Source organism: Buteo buteo, chromosome 23, assembly GCF_964188355.1.
Source record: "Buteo buteo chromosome 23, bButBut1.hap1.1, whole genome shotgun sequence".
In the NCBI taxonomy this organism is placed as follows: domain Eukaryota; kingdom Metazoa; phylum Chordata; class Aves; order Accipitriformes; family Accipitridae; genus Buteo; species Buteo buteo.
Window position 1 is genome coordinate 13,541,176 of NC_134193.1, and position 23,956 is coordinate 13,565,131.

Sequence of the window (23,956 nt, forward strand, 5' to 3'; positions counted from 1 at the left end):
GGACCTCCATGGGCTGCAGGGGGACAGCCTGCCTCACCATGGGCTTTCACCATGGTGCTGCAGGGACATCGCCTCCTCCGGCGCACCTCCTCCCCTCCTTCTTCCCTGACCTCGGTGTCTGCAGAGGGGTTTCTCTCACATTCCCATCTCCTCACCCACTGCAGGTTCCCCTTCTTACCTGGGGAAGCTTCTAGCAGCTTTTCACAGGAGCCACCCCTGCAGCCTCTCCCCCGCTACCAAAACCCCAAAACAGTGCCCCAAGCATGCATGGCCACTAATGAGCATGGGGGATGTGTGTGGCTGGCTGTGTGATGCTAAGGCCCTTGGGGGAGGGAGATGGAAAAGCACAGCTCCCCAAAACAAGCTTTTCTATTTTTGCAACCTGATTCTTCACTTGAGAAGTAACTGAGGTAGATGCTTCATTCTGCCCTTCCTTCAAACTCTGACTTTACAAACTAAAACAAAGTCCAGTTTTTGAACTTGACCAAATGCTCCAAAATTTTTGAGAAATCCAATCAAAGCGATTTGAAGGGAAATGTCTTTGTTCCAGACTGCTCTTTATCCTGCCTTAATTCAGAATTGCCAGTGAGCTAAGGCATAAAAAAGCTGCCCCTAAGCTTTAGCTGGTGATGCCCAGTCCAGAGGATCTGCTCAGGCTCTTGCATGTGGGAAAGCATCAGAAACGGCTTTGCACGTAAGCCCCAGAATCAAGAAGAAGATGCAGAGGGCTTTCACTTGACCTTCTCTTAATGCATTGCTTCTTCCTTGCCTTCTGCTGTGTTTCTTGCTGGATGGCCGCTGGTTGCGACTGTCCCGCGGTTTCAGTCGGAGAGCCTGGGCAGATCCACATGCCCAATGCTTGCAGCACCTGGGTACACAAAGCTTCTCCCCTGCCAGCCTTCCCCGTATCTTGGCAAGTATCCTTGCGAGGTACTTGGTGTTTAGCAGGTGTTGCTGCAAAAGTACGAGGCAGGCAGAGCTGAGCGTTTAATTTATTGGTTTCATAATGATGTGGATTTTTTAATTTTCCATGCTTGCCTTTTTTCTCCCCAGGGTGAACCCGGGCTCCAGGGCTTGCCGGGACGTCCAGGCTACCCCGGGTCGGATGGTTTCCCTGGCCTGGATGGCAAACCTGGGCCATGGGGGCTGCCGGGAGAGCAGGTGAGCCACGGGCAAGCAGGCAAGCAGGGCCATGGCATGGCCAGTGTTGGGGTGGGGAAGCTGCAGCCCTAAGCCCTGGGCAGGAGACAAGGAGCTCCTAATGCCGCTGCTCTTTATGTTCACTTGCACCCTTTAACTAAAATATTCCTCCTAAGTCTACAAACCCACGCAGTCCTGGATTAGTGCCTCAAGGTTCATGTTTCCCAAATAAAAGGGCTTTAGAACATCACACATGTGTGTTAAGGTGCAGCTGGGATAACCTGAGTGCTGCAGATCCTGCATTGTGGTGGGCCTGAGCACGAGGGCTGGGCTGCAATTCTGCATCTGAACCTCCTAGTTGCTTTTACAGAATAAAATAACTGGGGGGGGGCAGAGAAAGAAATGAAAGCAATTATGGACTGCCTGGATAGCATTCAAGCTATGAAGCCAGTCACTTGGTGTGACGGTCCCTGCCCTTTTCCAGACCCCTGGCAGCAGTCCCTGGGGAATAGAGGCAACACGCCTGAGCTTGGAAGCTTTCTCAGGGGGCTTTTGGAGGATGGTGACAGGGACTGGACCATGCTGAGAGGTTTAGGGCTCTCAGTAGTCCCCCGGGAGTCTGCACCGGGGTGGCTGTGGGCAGGAGGCAGCAGCTGCCAGCGTGGTGGGGAGTGGGGAGCGGTGCTGGAGCTGGAGATGGGTGGGAAGTGTTGGGCAGCCCCTCACTGTCTGCTTTGCTCCTTCTTCCCTCTCCCCAGGGACTGCAGGGCTTCCAGGGTGACCGGGGGCTGGCTGGCGAGAAGGGAGAAGAGGTAACCTGGCTCTCACTTACTTAGCAGCTCAGTGCTGTGAGCACGATTTGGTGCCAGTCCCAGCACGTACACTTAACGCCAAGCAGTAAGAGCTTTTCGTTACTGGTTTCACTGGTATAGCACCAGCAGCATCTGGTACCCATGTCCCCCCCCAGGCTGAGGTTGCGTTTCGGTGTGGGATGCCCTATTGCCACCCTCCAGCTGTGCGGGATCTGGCTGGAGGCCGCCCTTACCGCTGTGCCCGCTCAGCCTCCAGCTATGCAAGTGCCCTGTGCTCCGAGCTGTCCTAGTCCAGGGGCAGGGGGGGCTGCTAGTGCATGTCACTGTGGTTCTTCTCCAGGCTGTTCCAGGGGTTGGTCAGCCAAGATACAAAATGTACATAAAAAAGCAAATGCTAGTGGTTTGTCACCTTTTTTTTTTTTTTCTTCCCACCCAGTCTTTTTAAGGCTAGTGTTAGCTAAAATTTTTAGAGCTGCCCAGGAGATTTTGGGGTCCTCTGAGGTTTGATCACACTGGGGTGTTTGAAACCAAATTTGTTCTTTTCGAAACAGCAGCCCTATATGGTTTATCATATATCTTTTGTGGCCCGTACTTTGTACCCTTTTGCCTGGGAGCATGGTCCCAGCATCCAGACAGATGTGCTTGAGCACTCGGCAGCTGCAGACACATGAAGCTTTGCAGCGCTCACATGGGCCCACGAAGGTTTTTTTTTCTTCCTTACTGCCTTTCTGTGCAGCTCAGGGCACCATGGTGTCCTCCAAGGCACAGGCGATGGGCATGGCCCTGCCACCCAGTGCAGCGCAGCCGTGGAGAGCCCCGTCCCAGCTCTGCGGGCACTGGGACACCTCCGTGTCACCGTTGCATGTGGCATGGTGCAACACTAGTTTGGGACACAGGAGCAGAGTAGCCACAATGGGGTGGCACTGTGCTGGGGACAAGCAGCCAGGCTTTTCTTCTGGGGCTGCCTCATTCAGCATGAGCTTGAGGGTCCCCATCCCCCTGCACCATACCAACAGTCCTTTGGGGCGCAGCAGCCCCGTTTCAACTCCTGATGGCCCAGCTGCGGCTCACAAGTCCTTGTTGTTCCCATTTCAGGGTTTCTTGGGTGACCCTGGACCAGCTGGGGAGAAAGGAGAGAAGGGAGTGAAGGTGAGGGTGTCTGTCCTTGCTCTTCGCAGCCCTGCCTGGGTCTGGCAGGGGGTTGCTCCTTCCCTGCCACGGCCCCCCAGCCCCAGATCATGTTCTCTTCCATCGCTCAGGCTGCTCTTGGCTTTTCCAGGGGGTGAAGGGAGAAAATGGCCTGCCAGGTCCTGCTGGGCTTCACGTGAGTTAACCGGGAAGGCGGGGGTGTCTCGCCCTGCCGTGCTGGGATTGTTCCTTCCCTCCATCCCCTTTCCTGGGCCAACCCCTTTGCTTCTCCGCAATGGCCCTGAGCTCCATCCCTGGCTCCAGCCCACTTTCTCCTGGCTTTGGGCAAAGCCCTCGTGGTCTCTGTGTTTTCCCCGATCCTCCTGCAAGGGAAGGGACAAAGGCTGCCGCCACCTTGGGGTGAGCACCTCGGGGCGGGCACCTCACTGACACACCGCTCCTGGCTTCTCTCCCAGGGGATGTCGGGTCTGAAGGGTGTGACAGGCTTCCAGGGTCCCGTGGGGCCGGAGGTGAGTGGTTTTGCTTTCTCTGTGTCACCAGCCCTCCCCGGAGAGGTGCAGGAGCCTGCTGCTCCCCCCTGGAAAGATGGGTCCAAGGACGAAGGAGTTGGGCTTTGCAGGTCACTGGCACCGCTTTGTGGTTCACTTACAAAATCCTTGTTTAATTTTTTTTTTTTTTTTCTGAGAGCTGGACCTAAACTACAACTGTGCCTTTGTCCTGGAGGTGGCTCTTGTTAATGGGCATACTGCCCCAGAGCAACCAGTCACATTGTCCCTCTGCACATTGGGGACAGGAGCCTCCCCACACCTCCAACGTCTCCCACGTGAATGTTTGCATCCCAGCGCATTCTCCTGGCTGGTGGTGAAGAGAAATGAGCCTTTGCAGAGCACATTGCATCGAGGTTTATTTTAGGTGACCACCTTCAGTTGAGATGAATCCCAGGCTGACAGCACCTGGGTTTTTCCATGCTGCTCTCAGCACACTGATAGCTTAACTGCTGCCACATCTTTGGGAGGCATCCCACCCAGGGAAAGGTTTGCAGAGGAAAATTGAAGTGGTTTGGTGGTGGAGCATGGAAGCACGCTCCAACACGAAGGGAGCGGGGGAGCCAGGGGCTGGCCAGGTAGCTCTTCAAAGAGACATCAAGTAGCTGATGCTTGTTGTGAAGAAAAGGGGGAATTTGGGTTGTGAAGACTAAAAGGAGAGAATCAAAGCAAAACAGGCTAGAAAAATGGCATCTGTTCTCTCCTGCTCTAGGGAGAATGTGGCTCAGTGGGTCCCCCAGGCCCTGCCGGCCCTACGGTAAGTTGCAGCTTTTCGGTTCAAACTGCTGCTAAAATGCAGGCGGTGGCTGGGCTGGGGCAGCTGCTGCCGTCTGTCTTGCAGCAAGAGCAGAGCAGGACCACCATGGGCAGGCTGGGACATGCCATGATGTCCTGCCTAGTTTCACCCCTTGTGCTGATTTACACCTGAAAAGGATGTGTCTGCTTACAACGCAGGCGAAAAAATGCAAAAGGACAAGAGGTGTTAAAACTCATGCACACCAGTAGAGCCCTCCCCAGGATCCCCACTAGCCCAGGGCTGCCTCTGCTGCCATGGGAGATGCCAGGGGGACCCCGTCCCATCTCCTGCATGGTGCATGTGGCCGTAGGGCTGAGCACACTCTCACGTTGCAGGGAGAGCCAGGCCAGCCGGGATCTGTCGGATGCCAAGGCATCAACGGCTCGCAGGTAGGTCTGCCCCGGTTCCCCTCCTTTGCTATTTGGGATTTTCTGGCCACTGCACTCACCCTGTCCCTTCCCCGCTGTCTCCCCAGGGAGAAATGGGCCCTCCTGGCTTGCCCGGGCCCCGGGGCCCCAAGGTACGTTGGTAGGCACCTGCACCGGGGGATGAGCAAACCTCACGGTCGTGGGGTGTCTTGGGAGAGCTGGTGGGGGTGCTGGGAGGGGAGGGTGTCCCGAGGGCCACCCAGCCCAGAGGGGTCTCCTGCAGCTGGGCTGTGATCTCAACCCACCCCACAGTCTGCAAAGAGGCTGAGACGGGGGTGGGAATCCTTTCTGTGTCCCTTGCAGTGGCAGGGGGGTCCCATCGCACCGGCCAGCTGGGAGCCCTGGAGCTCCTCAGCAGTGCTGTATTTCCCAGGAGAGGTTTTGCACTGCAGGCTTTGCACGATGTGTGCAGGGATTTGATTCTAACAGCAGCTCCTCGTCCCCCGCTGCTTTGCAGGGACCGCAGGGCTTGCAGGGGAGACGCGGCCCCCCTGGCCCCAGGGGCGTGCAGGTAAGCGGGTGCCGTCCTGGCTCAGAGCCCACCATGTCTCCAAGGTGTGGGTGTCCCCCCTTCCATGTGCTTGCTGAGCAAGGAAGGAGCTGCTGGGACTTGTCCCCCATGTTCTTTGCAAATGGTTGCGATGTCCTTGACCCTGCGGGTCTTTACGGCCACCCAAAAGCTGGTGGGTGGGAAGGGCCGTGTCCCGTGGGAGGCTGCTGGCTGCAGCCCCTGCTCTGGGCAGGACGTGCAGGCAGGGGGGGCAAAGGGAAGGGTGAGCTGATGGGGACACAGTCCCTGGAATGTGACGGGCAGCTCCTGGGGGGCTGGGCAGGGTTCCTATGGGCTGGGGTCTCATCCGGAGAGCAGGACAGTGAGCAGCATCCCTCTTCTCCCAAACCTCCTCCCACCTTTGCTTTTCCCCAGGGTCCAGCTGGGATGGAGGGATCTGCTGGTCCCAAAGGAGACACCGTAAGAGCTTCTTGCTGGCTCGCTTTGACCTTGGTGGGGATGAAGCCCGGGCTTGAGGGCTTTCCCTGGAGGGACCTGAGAGGTGGGGTGACGAGTCCCTGCCCCTGCTTTCGGAGGGAAGAGGGGGGGAAGTGCTTGCAGCAGACTTCACAAATGAAGCCTGGAGGTCCCTGGCAGCCCCGGGGAGGGGACACGGTGGGGCTGGGTGGTCTCTGCCCAGTGTGGCACGAACCGATGCCAGCACTCCTCTTGCAGGGTGCAGACGGTGTCCCCGGGCTGAGGGGACAGCCAGGACAGGAGGGCCCTGGGGTAAGTCCATGGGAGCGGGTGGCTGAGTGCGAGGTGCTCTCATCCTTCCCCTCACAGCCCCCCCAAAGCACTGCAGGGGAATGCCCTGCTCCCCCCTGCCACCCCCAGCTTCCCACGGGGTTTGTGGCACAAGGGCTGGTGGGGATGATGGCCACGTCCCTATGGCCATGCTTATCATCTCCAAACTCCAAAGCTCCTCCGACTCTGCTGCTTGCGGGGACCTTGATTTTATTTATTTATTTTCCTATGGATTTATCAGCAGAGATGCCCCAACCCTGCCTATCCCTTCCCTGGTGCACAACTAGGTGCACCCCTTTTCCCAAGGGGTTTGGGTGCTGAGCTGCCCTTTCCAAAGGGTAAGGAGGCCGGGGCAGCCTGGCCTTCCTCCTGCCTGACCCACAGTGTCCCACCTGAGCACAGCCCTTGGCACATTTGCTTCTCCTGCTGAAACCCTGACATGCAGAGCTGAAAACTGGTGCTTGCAAAAGGGTTGAGGGATGCAGGGTGGGATGTGGATGGTGCATTTTGGAAGCTAAGAAGCCTTGGGAGGGCTTAGGCATTCCCTGGTCCCTGTTGGGGAGCAAATCCCACCATGGCATCATCATCAGCAACTCTGTGGAGCTAAACTGGTGTCTCCCATTTATCAGCATCTTCCCGTCCCTGTAGTGTGGGAGGGTCATCAGCCTCCACGAGTGCATGTGATATTTTCCTTTGTGTTTTTATTTTTTTTAACTTGCATTTTGTCTCTCTCTCTGAAGGGGTTTATTGGCCTGCCAGGTTCAAAAGGCACCCAAGGAGAGTGGGTGAGTAACAGCACCCATGCCATCCCTGCTTGAGATGCAGGAGAGCCATGTTAGAGCAGCCCAAAGCACCAGATTTATGTTCTTTGCCTGTGTTTGGACTTAACATTTGAATAGGTGGCAACTGCAGTTGTCTGGGAAGGCAGAGCTGCACTTGGGCTCACCTTGCTGTAATAAGAGGAGCTTTCAGACATGGCAGCGTGACCTAAGATATCATCTGCTTTGGGGAGGCACAAGGGAAGTGGGAATGCTTTAGCCTGTGTTAAGGAACACGGTAATGAGGACAAGGTGCCGGTTATCATTGTGCTGCTATCAGGACAGTGCAGCCAGGGTGCCACCACCAGCTGCTGCAGGCATCCTACCTGCCAGGGAGCTGGGGCTGGGGTTGGCATGGGGTGCTGGGGGCACTAATGGTTTGGTGGTGGATGAAGCCAGAAGCTCTGGAGCCCCCTTGCCATGAGGAGCAGATCCAGCATGTACCTGCTCCCAGCTCCAAAAGGCCCATTGGGAGGAAAGCTCTGATCAAAATTGGGCAAAACTAACTTTCTTTGATGCCAAAATCAGATCATAGCATGCTTTGATTGTAGAGTGGCATAATGTGATTTTCTGGGTGTACCCTCCACCTCTGCTGCTCTTGCAGGGCTGTCGAGGTCCAGATGGAGCCAAGGGAGACCTGGGAACCAAAGGAGACAAGGTACCATGTACCCGGGCTTGCAAGAAGATTCATTGAGCTCCTTCCTCTTCTGTTGTTCAAATGTGCTATTTTCCAGCTGGTGGATGCGCGGTGTGGATGTCCAGGGACCCAGGGGCATTTGCTTTCAGGGACTGTGACAGCTGGGCAGCTCAGGCTGTGCTTGATCCCACCACGCTGCCAGCCCTGATCCATCCTTCCCTGTTCCGTCTTGCTTTGGCTGTTTAAAAATGTTATATTGCCCCATTGTTGGTGCCCCAGGGGTGCTCTCAGAGAGGGGGTCGTGGGGTGTTCACCCAGAGTGGCCCCATGCCAAAGGCTGGGTGTGCGGAGAGCCAGGGCAGCAAGCGATGGGCTCTCCAGGGGGTTCTTGCCTGCGGGTCGGGAAGCCCCCGGCACTGGCCGTCCCTCCTGTTTGCAAGCCCTGCTGTGACGTGCTGCGTCTTATTCCTCCAAGGGTCCACGTGGAGCACGAGGAGCAAAAGGGCCCCCAGGGACTCGGGGCCAGGTCGGCTTGCAGGGCTTTCCCGGCCCCCGAGGAGCAGCGGGGCCCCGAGGACCAGACGTAAGTGCGGGCTGTCGTGCGGTGGGATACCTGTGCGCCCAGTGTTATGCCATGAGGTGGGTGGTGTGGGGAAGGGACAGCCCTGAGGGATGCAGGCAGTGTGGGCAGTGCTGCCTTGCCCCAGCCCTGCCCAGGGTGAGCACTCGTGCCTGCTCCTGAGCCCGGGCGCTGGGCAGCATGCCTTGGTGCCTGCCCAAGAGCCGTGCGTTGCACTGTCGCTGGCGCAGGCACCGCAGATTTCTAGGTTCCCTCTCTCCCGCTTCCTAATCCCAGCTCCCCTCCAGCATCCCAGGCATCTCTGCCACCCTGTGCCGCCTCTTCCTCCTCCTGCGGGCTGAAGGCACCGGGCTGTCCCCAGCCAAAAGCCCACCTGGCAGCAGTACTGGTATTTCCTCGCTCCTTGGGGCGGTGGGAACTGGTGCGGGCTCAGGGAGCCCTCTAACGGCATCTCCCTCTGCGCTGCTCGGGCTCCGCTGGCCCCTGCTCGGCTGCGGGGAGCTTTGCTCAAAGCCCCCGTCCTCGGGGTCACAGGTGCCCCCAGCACCGCAGCACTTGGCACCCACAGAGCTTTGACTCAGCTGCTGCAAACCCCGCCGGCTGTGCCCCCACCAATGACCCGAAATTAGCTGGTGGGTTCAGCGATGCGAGGAGAGAGCGGGTTTAGGCAGGGGGTTTCCAGCAGGTCCGAGGGTAGCCCTCCCCAGCTGCCTCTGCCCAAGCATCTTTGCAGGGTCCCTGCTGAGGTCAGCACCCTTCGCAGGTATTTTGAGAGCACAGGGCTCACAGATCACTCTCTTGAGCTGGGCTCTCTGCCTCCTGGAGCCTGTGCTGGCAGCTCCGGAGGGCTGCGGTTGCCCAGCCAGCTGCCCCGCTTCTCACCCGCTACGCTGCCCGGCCCCGACCCTCGCCAGCTCCCCAGAGCCGAGCACAGCAGCGCTCAAGGAGCCACAGAAACAAGGCACAATTTTTAAAGGGCTTTTTCCTGCAGCGTGTGATCTGAGCGAGCTGTCAGGATGGACGAACCCAGCTGCAGATCGATATTTCAACCTGGGAACTGAAGCCGGGCTGGCTGCTTATCTCTAGTGGTTTCCAGCTTCTCAGGAGACGGGATTATATCTTCCCACCCACCTTTCTGCTCTGCAGCATCCCCCTGAGTGTGATGCCCTCCCCCTCGGAGGGCTTTTGGGATGCCTGCCTGGATTTGCTCTCACATTTGCTTTTCAGGATGAGAAACGCATCCTCCCACCTCTCCAAGAGATGGAGACGCAGAACGACTCATCTCACTGCCAGGCGGTGCCTTTTCCACCCAGCCAAGCAGTGCTGCCCTCACACGCATCGGTCTGGAGCAGGGGTCCAGGCTGTGCCTGCCCTGCTGGGGCTGTAACTGAGCAGGCAGGAGCCTCGGCACATCAGTCCTTTGAATTGCCTTTAATTTGATCAGCAGGACACAGAAATATTCAACTGTGCTGGTTTGGGCCAACACTGAACCCGTCGAGCTTTTATTTTTCTGGCCAATTTTATAATCCTGGGGGATGGGGAAAGTCTCCATCCCCACCCCGAAACTCGACTGCTGCTCCAGGTCACGTTGCCATTTAATTAACGTCACCTCCAGCCATGGTCCCTGCGTTTCTCCCCTACTCGAGGCAGGGGGATGGTGGCTGCCGCAGCTGGGGGAGCAGGCAGAGGATCAGAGGCTGCATTTGCCCTGGCCGACTCCTCTCCTCTCTCCTGGCAGGGGGAAGAAGGCCAGATCGGCCCAGCAGGGCTGAACAGCAGTGAGGGACCCAAGGTCAGCACCAGCATTTTCTGCTGCGTCCCCCGGTTTCCTACGGGCTGCCCTCATCCTCGCGTGGAGGGCAGGGATGCGGCCACCCTACCTGTGAGGTCCAGCACGTGTCCCAGCACCCAAGGGACAGCATCTCAATGTCCCCCTGGGGAGGGTCCCCAGCCTCTTGGCCCCCCTCCCCATCCATGGCATCCCTGCACCCCCTATGGCTGTGCACTGACCTGCCAACATGGCAGTGGCTGGATGAGTCCCCTCAGTGCTCGCCAGGATGGAGGGGCTGGGGAGACCTGCAAGGTTGCCTAAAATGACTCTGTTTCCCTTTGTGTGAATTTTAGGGAGGCCGAGGACCTGATGGCCTGAAGGGAACCCCAGGACCACGGGGAGCCCGGGTAACTAATGGGGTGCTGGTACTTGTAGCATCTTTGGCCGTGGGAGATTGAAATAACCCTGGAGACCCCTCACTGGGTGGCTTTGGATGTGCTGGGGCTGAGCCGTGGCATCTTCAAGCACCAGCTTTGCCTCCAAATCTGCCACTTTATTCCTGGCAGAAGGATGCTGTTCGTAATGCTTGCTGTTTTCCAGGGCCGCGTGGGTCAGCGTGGGCTGGTCGGAGTCCCTGGGCTGCCTGTGAGTAGCAGATGACCTGTGTCCCTGTGCTGGTGCATGGTGCCGGCAGCACTGGGACGGGGAAGCCAGCTCCTGGGGAGCAGCATCCCGGGATGCAGCCAGATCAGAGAGTTGGGCTCTGCTTGGGAATTTGCACAGGATAAGTTGGGGACGAGCAGCTCAGGCTTTTGCATGTTGCATGAAGTGTTTTGACAAACCACCTGCCCAACATGACAACTTCCCTCTTAACCCTGAGCATAGAAAATTCAGGAAATAACAACTTTTTAAGAAAACTCTGTTATTCAGAGTCGTGTTTGGTGAAGGAGCCAAGAATAAATAGCTGGGGAAGAGGGGGGAAAAACACAGGCGAGGTGTTCACGGTGGGAATGGGTTTCCTCCCACAGTCATGTTATTTCCCAGCAATTGCATCCAAAGGGGGGAATGGAGCAGGGAGAAGCTGCAGGAGCTGTGCAGGGATGAGCTGTGCACTAACAAACCCATGGCTCGATACAGACCAGACGAGCACCCTGGGGACCGTGTCACCGCTGATTTGCCACCTTTTAATACTGGAGGGAGGCTCTGGGGCTGGATGAGCCCTTGATGGGGGCACCCTGCCACCAGGCTCTGCTTTCCTGAGATGAGACTCTCCTTCCAGGGCTCACGGGGCATCCCAGGAGCAGAAGGTGCAGAAGGAAAGCCTGGTACACAGGTTCCCATCCTACACTCTGTACTTGACTGCGGGTGAGGGCTGGGGCGGTGGGTTGTATCGAGAAGGGGAGCTGAGCCCCATGGAGGGGGGGACTTCCCAACCTCACCACCCCCATGGCCATCTGGGTCAAGACCTTGACACCATATTGGGCCTTGCCATGATGTGCATCAGCTGGCTCTGGGCTGGCATGGTGGGACTGGGAGAGGCTGCCTCTGCCTCCCCATCCTCATCATCACCTGCCTTGTCCTGCAGGGTTCCCCAGGGACCATGGGCAGCCCGGGCAGGAGGGGACCACCGGTGAGTAGAGCTGCACAGCTGTCCAATTTCTGTCTGTCTTCCCCTCTGCTTGGCTCTCTACCCTTGGGGATGTGCCTCAAAAGCATGTCCATGGGACGGGGCATAGGTGGTGGGTGGCCCTGATCGAGCGAGACCAGTCAGAGGGTGCTCCTGTGGGTGCAGCTGCAGGCAGGGATCTGCTGAGAATCACGCTGAAGGGTGAAGGACAGGGAATGGGGCAGTGCATTTAAGAACTGGCTATTGCAAAATGATTTCTCATCCCTGGCACTGCTATCCAAAACAGGTCCAGCAGCAAGTCCTGGGCTGGTGGCAAGCTTTCCCTTCTGCAGGATTTCTAATATTTGTTTACCTTTGCTCTGAAATGCAAAAGAAAAAAAATAAAATCTGGCACTTCCCTCAAAACAAAACATGAAAAATATTCTGCTCTGGGTCAAAGAGACGCACCTCTGAATTTACTGTTAGCATTGCACAGCACTGTCTAGATGCAGTGTGGGTGTTGCGTGCGTGTACACACACAGCTGCAGTGCTTCAACAACGAGAAACCAAAGAGCTGGTTTGAAGTGGAAAACACCAGCGCTACCTTCAGCAGGCTGAGCCACTCGTCTGCGCCTGGCCCCAGGCGCTGCACTCTGGTTTGGGTTGGTCTCGGACCACGCACTGCCAGGGGAGAGCCTCTCCATGCCTCCTCCTTCTGCCTTCCCTCCATCGCTCATCTTCTGCCCTTTTCTTCAGGGTTTTGCTGGCTTGCAGGGGGGCCGCGGGCACACAGGACCTCCTGGATCGATAGTAAGGAAAAAAGAAAAATGTTCCTTCTGCATGAACTCTGCATTTTCTTAGGTGGGAAGTCAGCAGGGCTGGCCCCACTGGTGGGGGATATGTGAGTTTCCCACCTTGGGAACTGGCAGAGGATCAGGGCGTCTGTAGGACCTGATCTTAACTTATTGTTAAAAAAACATTAAAAAAGTCTCAGTGGCAGAAATAGCTGGGGCTAGGGAAGAGCAGAATAATTTCCCCAAGGAATCGGCCTGCCCAAGGGACTTTGCAGCTTCCCTGACCCTAGTGGGGTCTCTGTGGGGACCCTTCACACCTGGGTGGCTGAATAGCAGTGTGGTCCTGGGTCCTGGGAGGAGATCAAAGTGTTTGCTCCACCCCAGGTGGAAATGGGTGGTACAGGTTCAGAGAGGACAGTCCCATGTCCTTGCCTACTGGGATGGAGACCCAGAGCAGCTCCTGCAGCTGGAAGAGCTCCTCCCTGAGAACCTGCTCACAGCTGGGCATGGTGATGACCCCCGAGAGCAAGTGTCGTCACCTTCCCCAGTGACAGCCCTGCCAGAGAGCCAGCCTTGGGGTGCTGGTGTGCAGGAACCGCCAGGATGGGCCACAGTGGCAGAGTTTGTCCCCAGCAACCCAGTTTGGACCAGGTGATGCCTGTCCATAAGCACACAGGCAGCAGCAGTGGCTCGGCAGGGCTTGTCTCATCTCAGCCTTTTGACTGACACCTCCTCCCCAAATATTTCCAAAGGGGTCTCTGGGAAAACCTGGACCTGACGGAGACCCGGGTTCCCTGGGCCCAAAGGTGAGAGCTGGGGGCTTGGGGGGGCCATAAGCATGCCGGGGGGCTGGTTGGAGCAGTGGTGGTGGTGAACAGCCCTGAGAGGCTCTTGGCTGCCATGGGGAGACCTGGGGGATCCCGTGGTTTCAGATGTGGACGCAAAGGATGGGAAGATGCCTGCCCGCATCCCAGGAGCAGAGGTTTGTTAATGCCCTCGTCTTGCCTGGCAGGGGCTGCCTGGGAAGCCTGGCTCGGAGGGGCCGCAAGGACCTGTTGGCACCTATGTAAGTGATAGACCTGCCTGCGGAGGGGGGTACGGTGCTGCCTGCCTGCCCGTAGGCAGCCGCTATCCCAACTGCCTCCAGCCAGGCACTCACAGTCCTACCAGGGCTCCTGTGGTGCCCAGGGTCCTGCCTCTCCTTGGGCAAGAGCTCAGCCTCAGCAGCTGCCTTCTCCCAAAACCCCGGAGCTGTTGGGCAGCCCCAGCTGCCTCCTAACGCTGTGCTCTCCCCAGGGCTACCCAGGACCTGCCGGTGACCGCGGGAGGCCGGGGCGCAGGGGAGACAAGGTAGGGCTGGGAAATCTGGCACAGCAGTTAGGGGATGCGCTGGGGTGGGAAATCCAGGCTTTGGAAACATTTTTGGGTTGGGCTGTTGAACGCACTGGATGGGTTTGGGTGGTGTCTGCGAACGGTCTCCATCACCCATGCCAGGGAGCTTGTAGGGCTGGCAGGAGGAGAACAGCTAGAGCTGGCTCTCACATTGGGCAAACTGATGGTTCTCCAGCACTTCATCTGCCCAGACTCCTGTGGCTTGTGAGATGCCAGGCAGCTGTTGTTTTGGGGTTTTGGGGCTTTTTTTCCCCCTTAAGAGTTTATTGCATTAAAACATACAGAGGAAAGGAAATATTTCTTGCCTCCTAACAGGGAGAAATGGGAGCCCAAGGCCCACCGGGATTTCCAGGAAAAGCTGGTCCCAAGGTGAGTGCAGCTCCAGCCCCACCGGAGAAGCACTGAGCAGGTCACCTTTGCTGGGCTGGGTATGGGAAAATGGGAAATCTTTGCCATTGGCATCAAGGGGCTAAACTGGGGAGAGGAGAGCAGTGAGGGCTGCAGTGTGGGGCTCTGATGGTGCTCTCCCCCCCAGGCCCTGCCAGGTCCCCCTGGTCCACGAGGTGCTCCCGGCTCCCAGGTAGGGCTCCCAGTGCTCCCCGTGTGCCTGGCTTGCTCTGCTCCCTCTGCTGTGGTCCCCTGCAGATATGCAATACTCCGCAATATATACCATGTGCTATCTACAGCGTTAGCAGCATGAATCCTGGACCCTTTTGCGTGAGCAGGCAGGACCCTGGTCCTGTTTGTTGCTGGCTTGGTTTTGTCCTGATGCTGTATGGACACCGTTGAGGTGGCCCAGGCACACAGCGATTGTGCAAGCAAAGCTTCACCCTGCTTGGAGTCCCCTGTGCCTTCTTGCCACGACCACGCTGCTGAGCATCCTTCTTGTTTCAGGGCAGAGTGGGAGACCCAGGTCCTCGAGGGCTTCCAGGGCTGCCTGTAAGTGGGAGAACTGCAGCCTACAGAGATGCTCTGTAGGCTGAAGCTGGGCGATGTCTGATGGGATGAAAGATAGGTGCCCACTCTGGAGGCAGCTTTGTCCCCTGGCTCGTTGTGGGGCAGAGAATGACCCAAACCCCACATGGGTGGCGACAAGTTGGGTATGGGGTGCAGTGCCTTCCTGCACCTGCAGTGATGAGGCACCGGTACCCACCAGGGGCAGGTGGTACCTTGCAGACCCTGTGGTGGCCCAACAGCTTCAGGCACAGGGCTCCCACTGGCATTGCCCTCCCTGGAGCTGCACCCTGCACTATGTTTTGGGATGCCTAAGTGGCCTTTTGGCCTTGCAGGGCATTCCCGGCATGCGAGGGCTGGATGGCATCCCCGGGAAGCCTGGGTCGGCAGGAGAAAGAGGGGCTCCTGGAGCGGCCGGTGCTGCTGGCCCATCGGGGTACCCGGTGAGTGCAGATGCCCAACACAGCCAGCAGGACAGGGTGCAACAATTTTCCTGGTGCAACACTTTTGGGGAGCTCCCTAAAGCACCTGCAAGAAGGGAAGGAAAAGAGAAGCTGGTGCATGGCTTCTCTGCCCGTGGGGATGTGACATGCAGGGGCATCCCAGACCCCCACTCAGGAGCTGCAAAGGCCTCCTGAGTTAAGGCAAAGCATTGCTGCTGATAAGGGTTGTTTGTTTTCAGGGCCGGGAAGGTCCAAACGGACCTGAAGGGCCTCCAGGGATGAGAGGAGAGAAGGTAAGGACAGAGAAGGTGATTTCATTCCCCTTGCCAGCCCCGTGAGTCAGGCACTGCCCAGGCAGGTAGAGCCTTGGGCTCGCTCCGCTTGCCCAAAATGGGGTTTCCTCCCCAGGGCTGTAGGGACAAGGACTCCTCCCAATTTGGCCACTGGCTTTGGCCAGTGGGATAGGGATTTATGTGTCTGGTGCGAGATGGGAGAAGCGCCTTGCAAGCCCTCCTGCAAATGCTGGGTGTCCGGGGCAGTGGGGTCTGCGGGGGACCTGCATGAAAGACCACCACGGCTGCCTGTCCTAATGTCTGTGTCCTCTGGCAGGGTGATGTGGGTGATCCTGGGGAAGCTGGCATCAGCGGGCTGGATGGTGAGCAGGTATGTCAGCTGGGGAACCCTGTCCTTCCCTCGATTGGGGCTGCTCCAGCCTGCCTCTCCCCACGTGCCTTCTCCAGGAATGGGAAATGAAGGGAGGAAGTTGCTGATCCTCAACTAAACCAGAAGGTTAAAGCTGTGTCTGCATTAGCTGAGCCAAAGGCTTTGTGCAATGTGGGGTAAATGAGCTGTGCTAGGGCTGGGCTGTGTGTTTTCTTCCCAGGGACCACCGGGACGACCGGGAGCAGAGGGTCAGCTGGGGCCTAAAGGCGAGCAGGTCAGTTCCTGCTGGGTGCTGGGGGTGATACCGCCGGCAGCGCTGGGTTTGCCTGGTCCTGCAGGGGCAGGCGGGCACCTAAATCCACCTGGGGCTTTTTAAAATCATCCCCCAGCACGCTCATGTCTGGGGGATTCATGTTGCTGGGCATGGTTGGGGGGTTCAGGTCCCCTCAAAGCTTGGGTACCTGGTACAAGGAAAACTAGGGTGGCTGTATGGTGAGAAATGATGGAAGGCAGAGCTAGGATCTGCTGGAAAAGACAGCCAAGAATAATCCTGGTCATCTTGATAGGATGAGAGGAAATGGCCTCAAGTTGAGGCAAGGGAGATTTAGGTTACATATTAGGAAAAATTTTTTTACTGAGAGGGTTGTCAGACATTGGAATAGGCTGCCCAGGGAAGTGGTTGAGTCACCATCCCTGGAGGTATTCAAAAAGCGAGTAGACGGGGTACTTCAGGACATGGTTTAGTGGGCATGGTTGATGGTTGGACTCGATGATCTTGAAGGTCTTTTCCAACCTAAATGATTCTATGATTCATCCTGTCCAGGGAGAGGCAGGAACCTGTGGAGCTCCGGGCATCAGAGGGGATCCTGGGGAGCCAGGGGACGATGGGCCAGAGGGGCTGCTGGGGAGGCCCGGGGAGCAAGGAAAGGAGGTACGTGTGCTGGCTGACACCACGGCAGTCACTGCTGCCCGCCGGCATCCTCTGCCAGGGGATGGGGACAAGATGGGGATGGGAAAGGTGTGCTGCCCGGTGCACTGGCTCTGGACAACAGACAGGCTGAGGTGCCCCTGGGGAAGGAGGGGGCTGATGCTTTGGAGTCCCCTTGCTGGATGAGGTGCTGTTTGGCTGTGCTCAGCATTTTGTCCTCGCTTGCTTTTGGGCTAGCATGGGTCACAGCTGGGGGTAACCTCCCGGCGCAGGCGAAGCTGCAGAGCCATCTCTTACCCAGCACCAAAATCCCAGCCGAAGGAGGGTGGAGAAGCCTGTGGAAGTCAGAGCTCAGCTTTTAACCCACCCTAGGATGGGGCTGGGGAGCAGCCACTGCACCTGATGCCAGTATTTCTCCTTTGGGCAGGGTGATGCTGGTGATGCTGGAGACCCAGGCGAGCCAGGATTGCAGGGACAGAAGGTGAGGAGTGCCTCTAACTTTGTCCCTCCTTGCAGCACCTCAGGAACACCCATAGCCTGCTCAGCCTCTGCTGCTCCATTTGCCATGGTGGGGGCAGAAGCAGGACAGGGGTGTCCCCATGGCTGAGGACCACTGGAGATGCAGGGCTCAGACCTGGCATCAGCACCCTTCCTGGGGACCCTAGGGTGAACTTCTGTCTGCAGCACCCAGTGAGAGGGTGAAACACGTCATCTCCGTGCAGAAGCTCATTTAATTGCTATTCCTTTTTCTTCTCCTTTGTGGTGACACCTGTGTCTCCATCCCTGAGCAGGGTGACGCTGGCCCCAGGGGCCTTCCTGGAGCGCCTGGCCCGGGAGCTGCTACAGGAGAAATTGGAGAAAAAGGCCATAAAGGAGAGAAGGGCCAAGAAGGTTTGCTGGCAAGTACAGAGAGGGGCTGCCTCAGCCCACCAGGCTCCCAGCATCCCCCCAGGCTGGCAGTTGGGTGCTGGGTGCCGAGGAGGGGGCTCACCACCCCCCGCAGGAAATCTTGGGCTCCAGGAGCTGCAGAAAATACTAGAAATTGGCAAATCCCTGTAATTAGAGAGTTTTATGTCTCATGGGCATGACTACAAAATTGGGTCTTGTTTAGCACAAAAGGACAGTTTGGACTGGCAGTGCAGTCTGGGTTAATGGTGCCTCTGGCCAAACTCCAGCCTCCTGTCCCCTGGCCAGGCTGGGACCCTGCTGAGCACGTCTCCCTCTGTGTCCCAGGGTCAGGTTGGTGTCACTGGAGCTGCGGGACCTGCTGGAGCCAGAGGACGGTTTGTAAGTCAGATCATGTCCCTCCTCCCATTTTGGCTGATCATGGACCTGGCAGGAGGATGTGTGTGTGACTGGGAGTACTGGGCAGGGTTGAATCAATGGGGCTCCTTTGCTTGTGCCCTGAACAGGGTGGGACGGGTCTCCGAGGTCCTCCTGGGCTCGATGGTCCTGAGGGAGCGAAGGTACGGTGGGGTGATGGCTCCAACCTTTCATTTCTGTGTGAAATGCCCTTTTCTGGTCTTTTCCCAAGCTCTGCTTTCTGCCTCTGGCTGATGGGGGATGGCGTGGTGTTGGCTGTGGTGGAGGAGCTGGGTCAGACCTGGGCGAGCTGGTGACCTGGGGGACCTGCCATGAGAGACTCCCTGCCTTGTTGCCTGAGATCCAAAGTCAACGAGGCAAGGAAGGGGTTTTCTGGGGACAGAGCTGTTTCACCTTCTTCCCCAGGGAGATCCAGGGCCACGAGGCATGGACGGACCCACTGGTGCTGCTGGATTAGAGGTACTGATGCCTGGGATCTTGTAGAGCCGGGAGCTGCCAAAGGCTTCCCCAGTGCTTCACCATTTCCAGTACAAACCAAAGCCAAAGGATTTATTGCCCCTTAACCGTCCAGGCCAGGGGGCTCAGGAGTGAGGAGGGGTTTTTAACACCTCACATCTTGGCACTGACTCCCAGGAGGTACTTACATGCCCCCACCCCAAAAAGCAGACCATTTCAGTCTGGCACCCAGGAATGCCTTGTAGAAGATCCGCTCCTGCTATCGCATCACGTCTACTCCCATGTGGTACCCGGGTGCTGCCTAGGCACACGCCTTGGTCAGCTGAACGTGGTACGAGGGAGAGGATGCTTAAAATACCTGCAGAGGGCCTGAGCGCGAAGCACATGGTGATGATGGGCTTATTCTAAATCCCCACTGTCACCCCAGGGACTTGCTGGAGATGACGGAGTCAAGGGAGATCGTGGCAAGCCCGGTCCAGCGGTGAGTACCAGCCCTGCCCCTGCAAGACTTCCCTGGGAAAGAGGTTTGGTGGCATCTTGTGATGGAGCAGCAGAGCCTGGGGCTGGGGCTGTGTCTCACCCATGGGGTGGCCACAAAGCGAGCTCTGCCAGCCCGAGTGCCGAGCCGTGTCTCCTGGGTCCTGCCTGTGATGGCTTTGTAACTGAGTCATCATTTCCTTGGTTTCCCTAGAGCCAAAGCTCCATAAAGGCATTTTAATACAGCTATTAAAAACTGTGCAAAAGAGCCACAGCGGCTGTGCAATTAACACTCAGCTGTCAGAGTCTGCCTGAGGCAGGTCCAGGGCATTTATTTTCCCCTCTTCTGCTTTCACGGAGCAAGTCTGCAGGTGTCTGTAAGGTCAGAGTGCTTCAGGAACCACCCTGTGCTCGGGAGCACTGGCGCTGCCCTGAGATGCATTTTGTGGTCATGGTCCTGACATGCACAGAGCCACAGATGTGTTACTGATGCCCTGCACTCAGCTGCAGGATAAATTCCATTTGCATCCCAGTTTTCCCATGTTGCAGTCCCAACTCTGCGCAGGCAAGACATCCTTAACTCAGGCGATTGCCTTTGCTGGGAGAAGGCGGGATGCGGAATAAACTCCAGTTAGATTTGCAAAGCAGACAGTGAGAGCCGACGTTCATTCGGTGTAGTTGAAGCCCCTCAAGGGACGGCTGCTCGCACCCTGCTCCAGATGGGGTTGGGCTGGGATGTAACCAGTGCCCCGTCTCTGTGCACTGCAGGGCGCAGCGGGTGCCCGGGGGCTGGTGGGTGCCCCTGGGCTCTGGGGCTACGCCGGGCACGAAGGAGCCAGAGGAGCGGCGGGTGCCAAGGGAGAGCCAGGCCGGCAGGTAACTCCTCTCTGCCATGGGGAAGGGGACAGGCAGGGGACATCCCTGCAGGGTGACTCTCCTCGGCACAGCTCTGGCACCAGAGGTCCCTGGGGGGGGACGACCCCAGTCCAGACCCCGGGGCAAGGCAGCTGGCTTCGTACTCGCCCTCCTGCCTTCCCCCAAATAAGCTGGAGGCGATGCCAGCCTCATGTTTTGTCCCCAAATGAACTCAGGGTCCTCTCGGGCCACCGGGCGAAGCTGGAGCCATGGGGCTGAGCGGCACCGAGGTGAGTGGGTTCCTCTGCTGCCCCACTTCTCTGTCTCTGGCTTTTCTCGCAGCCCGGGTCTGCGCCGCTCTGACAGCCTGCCTGGGATTTGGGTGAATAACCCTGGAGCTTATTTTTCAGAGTCGGGTTGATTTTTGTTTTCCTTCCTAGGGCCTGGCAGGTGCAAAAGGGGAGCCAGGCAAGCCAGGAAAACCAGGGCAAACGGTGAGGAGTGGGATGGAGGCCCACTGGTTCTCCCTGGCACAGGCAGTGGGATGCTGGGATTTCCCAGCTGCAGTGAGGTCCCTCATGGGCAGCATCTCCTGCTCCTGCTGAAACACCCCCATGGCCCTGCTCTGCCCAGCCTGCTCCAGAGAGGGCGGAAAATCTCAGATGAAGACTTCAGCTTAGAGCCTCCTCCTGTGCACACTGTGGCAAGAGCAGGGAGGGAGGCCAGGAGGGGACATCCCTGGTGCAGCATCCTTACGGAGGGGTTTCCTTCTCCTTTGGGATTTTAGGGGTCTCCAGGACAAGCCGGTCCTAAAGGGCGGAAGGGTCACAAAGGAGAAAAGGTACCTCCGCAATCCTCCTCTGCAGATGGCACCTGAAGGGGACCAGCCACCAGGCGTGGGGTGGCCAAGCCTGAGCTGGTCAACCCCATTGTGGTCCATGGAGAGAAACCAGGGGGAATCGCCCCGGGGGGGACCTGTTTCTCCGTGCTGTGAAGGCAACCGCTCCTTGGTGCTTGGCAAACACAGAGCCCTTAGATGCCCTTGGGCTGCCTTGGCTGGTTTTTGGGTGAGGGGCTGGCAGGTGTCCCCAGCTCAGGCCCCCCCAGCCCCACAGGGCTGCCTCTATCCTGGCTCAGGCCCCCTTGAGGGGGGACAGGGGACCTCCCCTTCACTGGCCAGCTCTGCACCATGGCCTTGGTGTCCATGCCCAGGGTCCCACAGTCCCTGGTGAGCTCTGTCCCCATCTCCATGCAGGCAGCAGCCCCTTTTCCCCAGTCCTGGGCCGGGATGTGGTCGGGCTGCTGGTGACCCACATCTCCCATCTCTTCTTCCCCCAGGGCGATGTGGGGCATGAAGGAGAAGAAGGGGTCCCCGGAGAAGCTGGCAGACGGGTAAATGGTAGCGTTTTCCCCATGGAGAGTGGTGGGAGGCATGGGGCTGCTGCTTGGAGCCCATGGAGCTCTTGCAGAGGGGCCCGGGGTTGCTGGGGGCTCAGCATCCCTGGGGGGGGGCAGCGAGGGGGATGTGGGGCAGCTGGCTTAGTGCTTTTAACAGGGTTCAATTGCTCGTGAGTCTTTAATCTGTTGTTCCCAGGGCAAGCGAGGCAAGGTGGGCCACCGGCCCCCGAGAGGTCCCCGGGGACCCAAGGTAGGTTGGCTTTGCCCTGCTGGGGTGAGGGCTGCTTTGGCACCCTGGCAGCTCAGGGGTGCTCCTGAGCCAGGGGGTGCTCACACCTGCCTGAGCCCCCGGCTTAGAAAAGGATAAGCCAATATAGGGGTATCGCATAGCTGAAGGGGTCCGTGTCCCCAGTCCCTTCCATCCCAAGGAGGGGGTCTCCTGCACCCCCAGCCCCTGTGGGCTGTTCTCCCTGCAAGAGGCACCGGGGCATCGCTCCTGCCTTGCTCTCGCACCGCACCGCTGGGCACACCAGCCAGTCTCTTGCTTTTGCATTTCAGGGCTACCCAGGTGATGAGGGGTTGGAAGGACCCCAGGGCCCCCAAGGACCCTACGTGAGTATTAGCTTGGAAGTTTTGGGGTGCCAGCTGATCGCTGTTTGGCCCCCGCAGGTACCACTGTGCAACCCAGCTCTGCGGACAGCCGAAACAGTGACCCATTTAAAACAAGTGAAGTTTCTGGGTGTTTCATCCATCCATCGTTCATCCACCTCATCTTGCCTTCTCCTCCCAAATTAGCATCCCAGCAGTGTGTGTGCAGTCAGGCAAATCACATACTTTCCAATATGTTGTTCTAGAGACCAAATACTTCCCTTCCAGTTAAGCGTCTGATGCTTGGCAGCGCTGAGCGCTTGTAGAGGACTGTGCCCACGTTCCTAGAGAACTGCCGTGGCTGCAGGGACCAGCTGCGCTGCAGCAGCCAGCATTGGCCAAAAAAACCTACTCAATTATTTTTTTTAATTACTGGAAATTTTTTCTCTATTTAAAACAAAAATCCGGGCTTTGGGAACTTCACAAAAGCAAGCCGGGATGTTCTGCGACCTGAACTGCATTTATAATGGGGTTTGCTGAGGGATCCTCCTGAGAGCAAAAATCAAAGATATGATGAGAATATTCCTCAAAGTTTCTAAAACTGCCTGAACTTCTCAGAATCCTGGTGGCACTCGGCTGTGGCAAGGCTCTCCTTGCCAGGGAGCTGACAGGAGCAGCTCAGCTGCAGAGTGATGTGGTACTGCGTTGTTTCTCTCTTAGGGCATCCCAGGGCTGAAGGGCATGAAAGGAGACCCTGGACCAAAAGGACACAAGGTAGGTGACATGCACCGGGCACTTGAGCCCCGGGCACAGCGGGAACTCCAGGCACAGCTAGCATTTAATTTGCTGGATGCAATCACTTATTCCCCTCTTCTTGAACCCTGATCATTGCAGCATCCTTCTTTGGGGGTTGACCACTGTGTCCCCAGGGAGATGGGATCTTTAGACTTTCTCCAAAACCAGGACCTTTTCCAGGCTCTCCAGCCTCCTGGAGTTGCAAGCAGCAGCGTACAGTCTTTAAATCCCCTGCTTTCAGCATTGATGCTGACGCAGCACGAGCACATACCTCGTCTGTGCCGTTACTGATGAGCTGATGGATCCAACCTTGGCCCGAGAAGCCAAGCACATCCTCGCAGTCCCATCCATCAGCCGCAAGGCTATAAATAAGAGTGACAAGCAGTCCCTGGTGGCGGGTAGTTGCTCGCAGCCTTCAGGAAAATGAAACCCTGGTAATAAATAAAGCTTTAAATTTATTGCGAGCTAAATGAGCAATGGCAGAAGCTAAAGTCCAGGGTGTTCAGCAAGGCCAGAGCCTGGGAGATCAGGCGGAGGGGAAGCTGCGGGCAGCTGCTGTGCTGGGGTTTCTTCTGCTGCTCCACCAGATTTCAGCATGCAAGAAATTTTCTTTATTTTCTCAGTGTTTCCTGGGAACTTCTGAGGTTTTTTTGAATGATATTTTAGTGTGGGATAAAATACTTTCAGTTTTGCCTTTGCAGCTGACAGGAGGCAGACACTCCATCACGCCACCTCCTTCCCCAGCAATGTGCGTACAGTTAATTCTACCAAATCAAAAGGATGGGTTGTTTTTTTTTTCAGAATTTTTGCAGCCAGACATAACTGGGAATTTCCCATTTTCAGCCACTTGCTGGAGGCCAGGAGATGTTTGGCCTTGGGAAATGTCCCCACATAGGTATCTCCTGCCAGGGTCAGGCAACAAGCAAAACCTCCATTGCCTACCCGATGAAATACCACCGAGAGAGTAACTAGAGCAGGGTTCCTGACGCCCACCCTCCGGGACAGAGCCCTTCACCTGGGCTGGTGTCCCAGGGGGTTTCTACCCTTCTCTTTGCCACCAAAGTTCTCCCTGACTCTCTCCTAGGGCGAGAAGGGCAGCGTGGGTGACCTGGGCCAGCAAGGGGACGATGGCTTCAAGGTGTGTGAAGGGTTTTGCTCTTTTCCTCCCTCCCCTTGGTCCCTTGTCACCCTGTGTGACACCCTGCCACATCTCCTAGGGCAAGCCAGGACCCCATGGTGTCCCTGGGAGGCCGGGACCCAAGGGACAGCAGGTAAGGGCAGGGTGGAGGGGGATGGCAGGCACCAAGACGA

The 23,956-nt window shown here is 57.4% G+C and overlaps 1 protein-coding gene across 1 annotated transcript in view; it reads left to right on the plus strand.

Annotated features, from left to right (window-relative positions):
• LOC142044018 (uncharacterized) overlaps window positions 1–23,956 on the plus strand; it is a 98,470-nt gene that overhangs the window by 71,298 nt on the left and 3,216 nt on the right. The window contains exons 13-59 of the mRNA XM_075055965.1: window positions 1,054–1,161; window positions 1,899–1,952; window positions 3,048–3,101; window positions 3,232–3,276; window positions 3,557–3,610; window positions 4,359–4,403; window positions 4,778–4,831; window positions 4,918–4,962; window positions 5,328–5,381; window positions 5,796–5,840; window positions 6,096–6,149; window positions 6,908–6,952; window positions 7,590–7,643; window positions 8,098–8,205; window positions 9,941–9,994; window positions 10,327–10,380; window positions 10,574–10,618; window positions 11,253–11,306; window positions 11,559–11,603; window positions 12,336–12,389; window positions 13,126–13,179; window positions 13,386–13,439; window positions 13,670–13,723; window positions 14,081–14,134; window positions 14,301–14,345; window positions 14,660–14,704; window positions 15,055–15,162; window positions 15,402–15,455; window positions 15,772–15,825; window positions 16,046–16,099; window positions 16,649–16,756; window positions 17,181–17,234; window positions 17,545–17,652; window positions 17,987–18,040; window positions 18,166–18,219; window positions 18,482–18,535; window positions 18,960–19,013; window positions 19,778–19,885; window positions 20,101–20,154; window positions 20,305–20,358; window positions 20,652–20,705; window positions 21,203–21,256; window positions 21,459–21,512; window positions 21,821–21,874; window positions 22,571–22,624; window positions 23,730–23,783; window positions 23,863–23,916. Of these exons, the coding sequence (XP_074912066.1) occupies window positions 1,054–1,161; window positions 1,899–1,952; window positions 3,048–3,101; window positions 3,232–3,276; window positions 3,557–3,610; window positions 4,359–4,403; window positions 4,778–4,831; window positions 4,918–4,962; window positions 5,328–5,381; window positions 5,796–5,840; window positions 6,096–6,149; window positions 6,908–6,952; window positions 7,590–7,643; window positions 8,098–8,205; window positions 9,941–9,994; window positions 10,327–10,380; window positions 10,574–10,618; window positions 11,253–11,306; window positions 11,559–11,603; window positions 12,336–12,389; window positions 13,126–13,179; window positions 13,386–13,439; window positions 13,670–13,723; window positions 14,081–14,134; window positions 14,301–14,345; window positions 14,660–14,704; window positions 15,055–15,162; window positions 15,402–15,455; window positions 15,772–15,825; window positions 16,046–16,099; window positions 16,649–16,756; window positions 17,181–17,234; window positions 17,545–17,652; window positions 17,987–18,040; window positions 18,166–18,219; window positions 18,482–18,535; window positions 18,960–19,013; window positions 19,778–19,885; window positions 20,101–20,154; window positions 20,305–20,358; window positions 20,652–20,705; window positions 21,203–21,256; window positions 21,459–21,512; window positions 21,821–21,874; window positions 22,571–22,624; window positions 23,730–23,783; window positions 23,863–23,916 (2,781 nt within the window). The remainder of the gene's footprint in view (window positions 1–1,053; window positions 1,162–1,898; window positions 1,953–3,047; window positions 3,102–3,231; window positions 3,277–3,556; window positions 3,611–4,358; window positions 4,404–4,777; window positions 4,832–4,917; window positions 4,963–5,327; window positions 5,382–5,795; window positions 5,841–6,095; window positions 6,150–6,907; window positions 6,953–7,589; window positions 7,644–8,097; window positions 8,206–9,940; window positions 9,995–10,326; window positions 10,381–10,573; window positions 10,619–11,252; window positions 11,307–11,558; window positions 11,604–12,335; window positions 12,390–13,125; window positions 13,180–13,385; window positions 13,440–13,669; window positions 13,724–14,080; window positions 14,135–14,300; window positions 14,346–14,659; window positions 14,705–15,054; window positions 15,163–15,401; window positions 15,456–15,771; window positions 15,826–16,045; window positions 16,100–16,648; window positions 16,757–17,180; window positions 17,235–17,544; window positions 17,653–17,986; window positions 18,041–18,165; window positions 18,220–18,481; window positions 18,536–18,959; window positions 19,014–19,777; window positions 19,886–20,100; window positions 20,155–20,304; window positions 20,359–20,651; window positions 20,706–21,202; window positions 21,257–21,458; window positions 21,513–21,820; window positions 21,875–22,570; window positions 22,625–23,729; window positions 23,784–23,862; window positions 23,917–23,956) is intronic.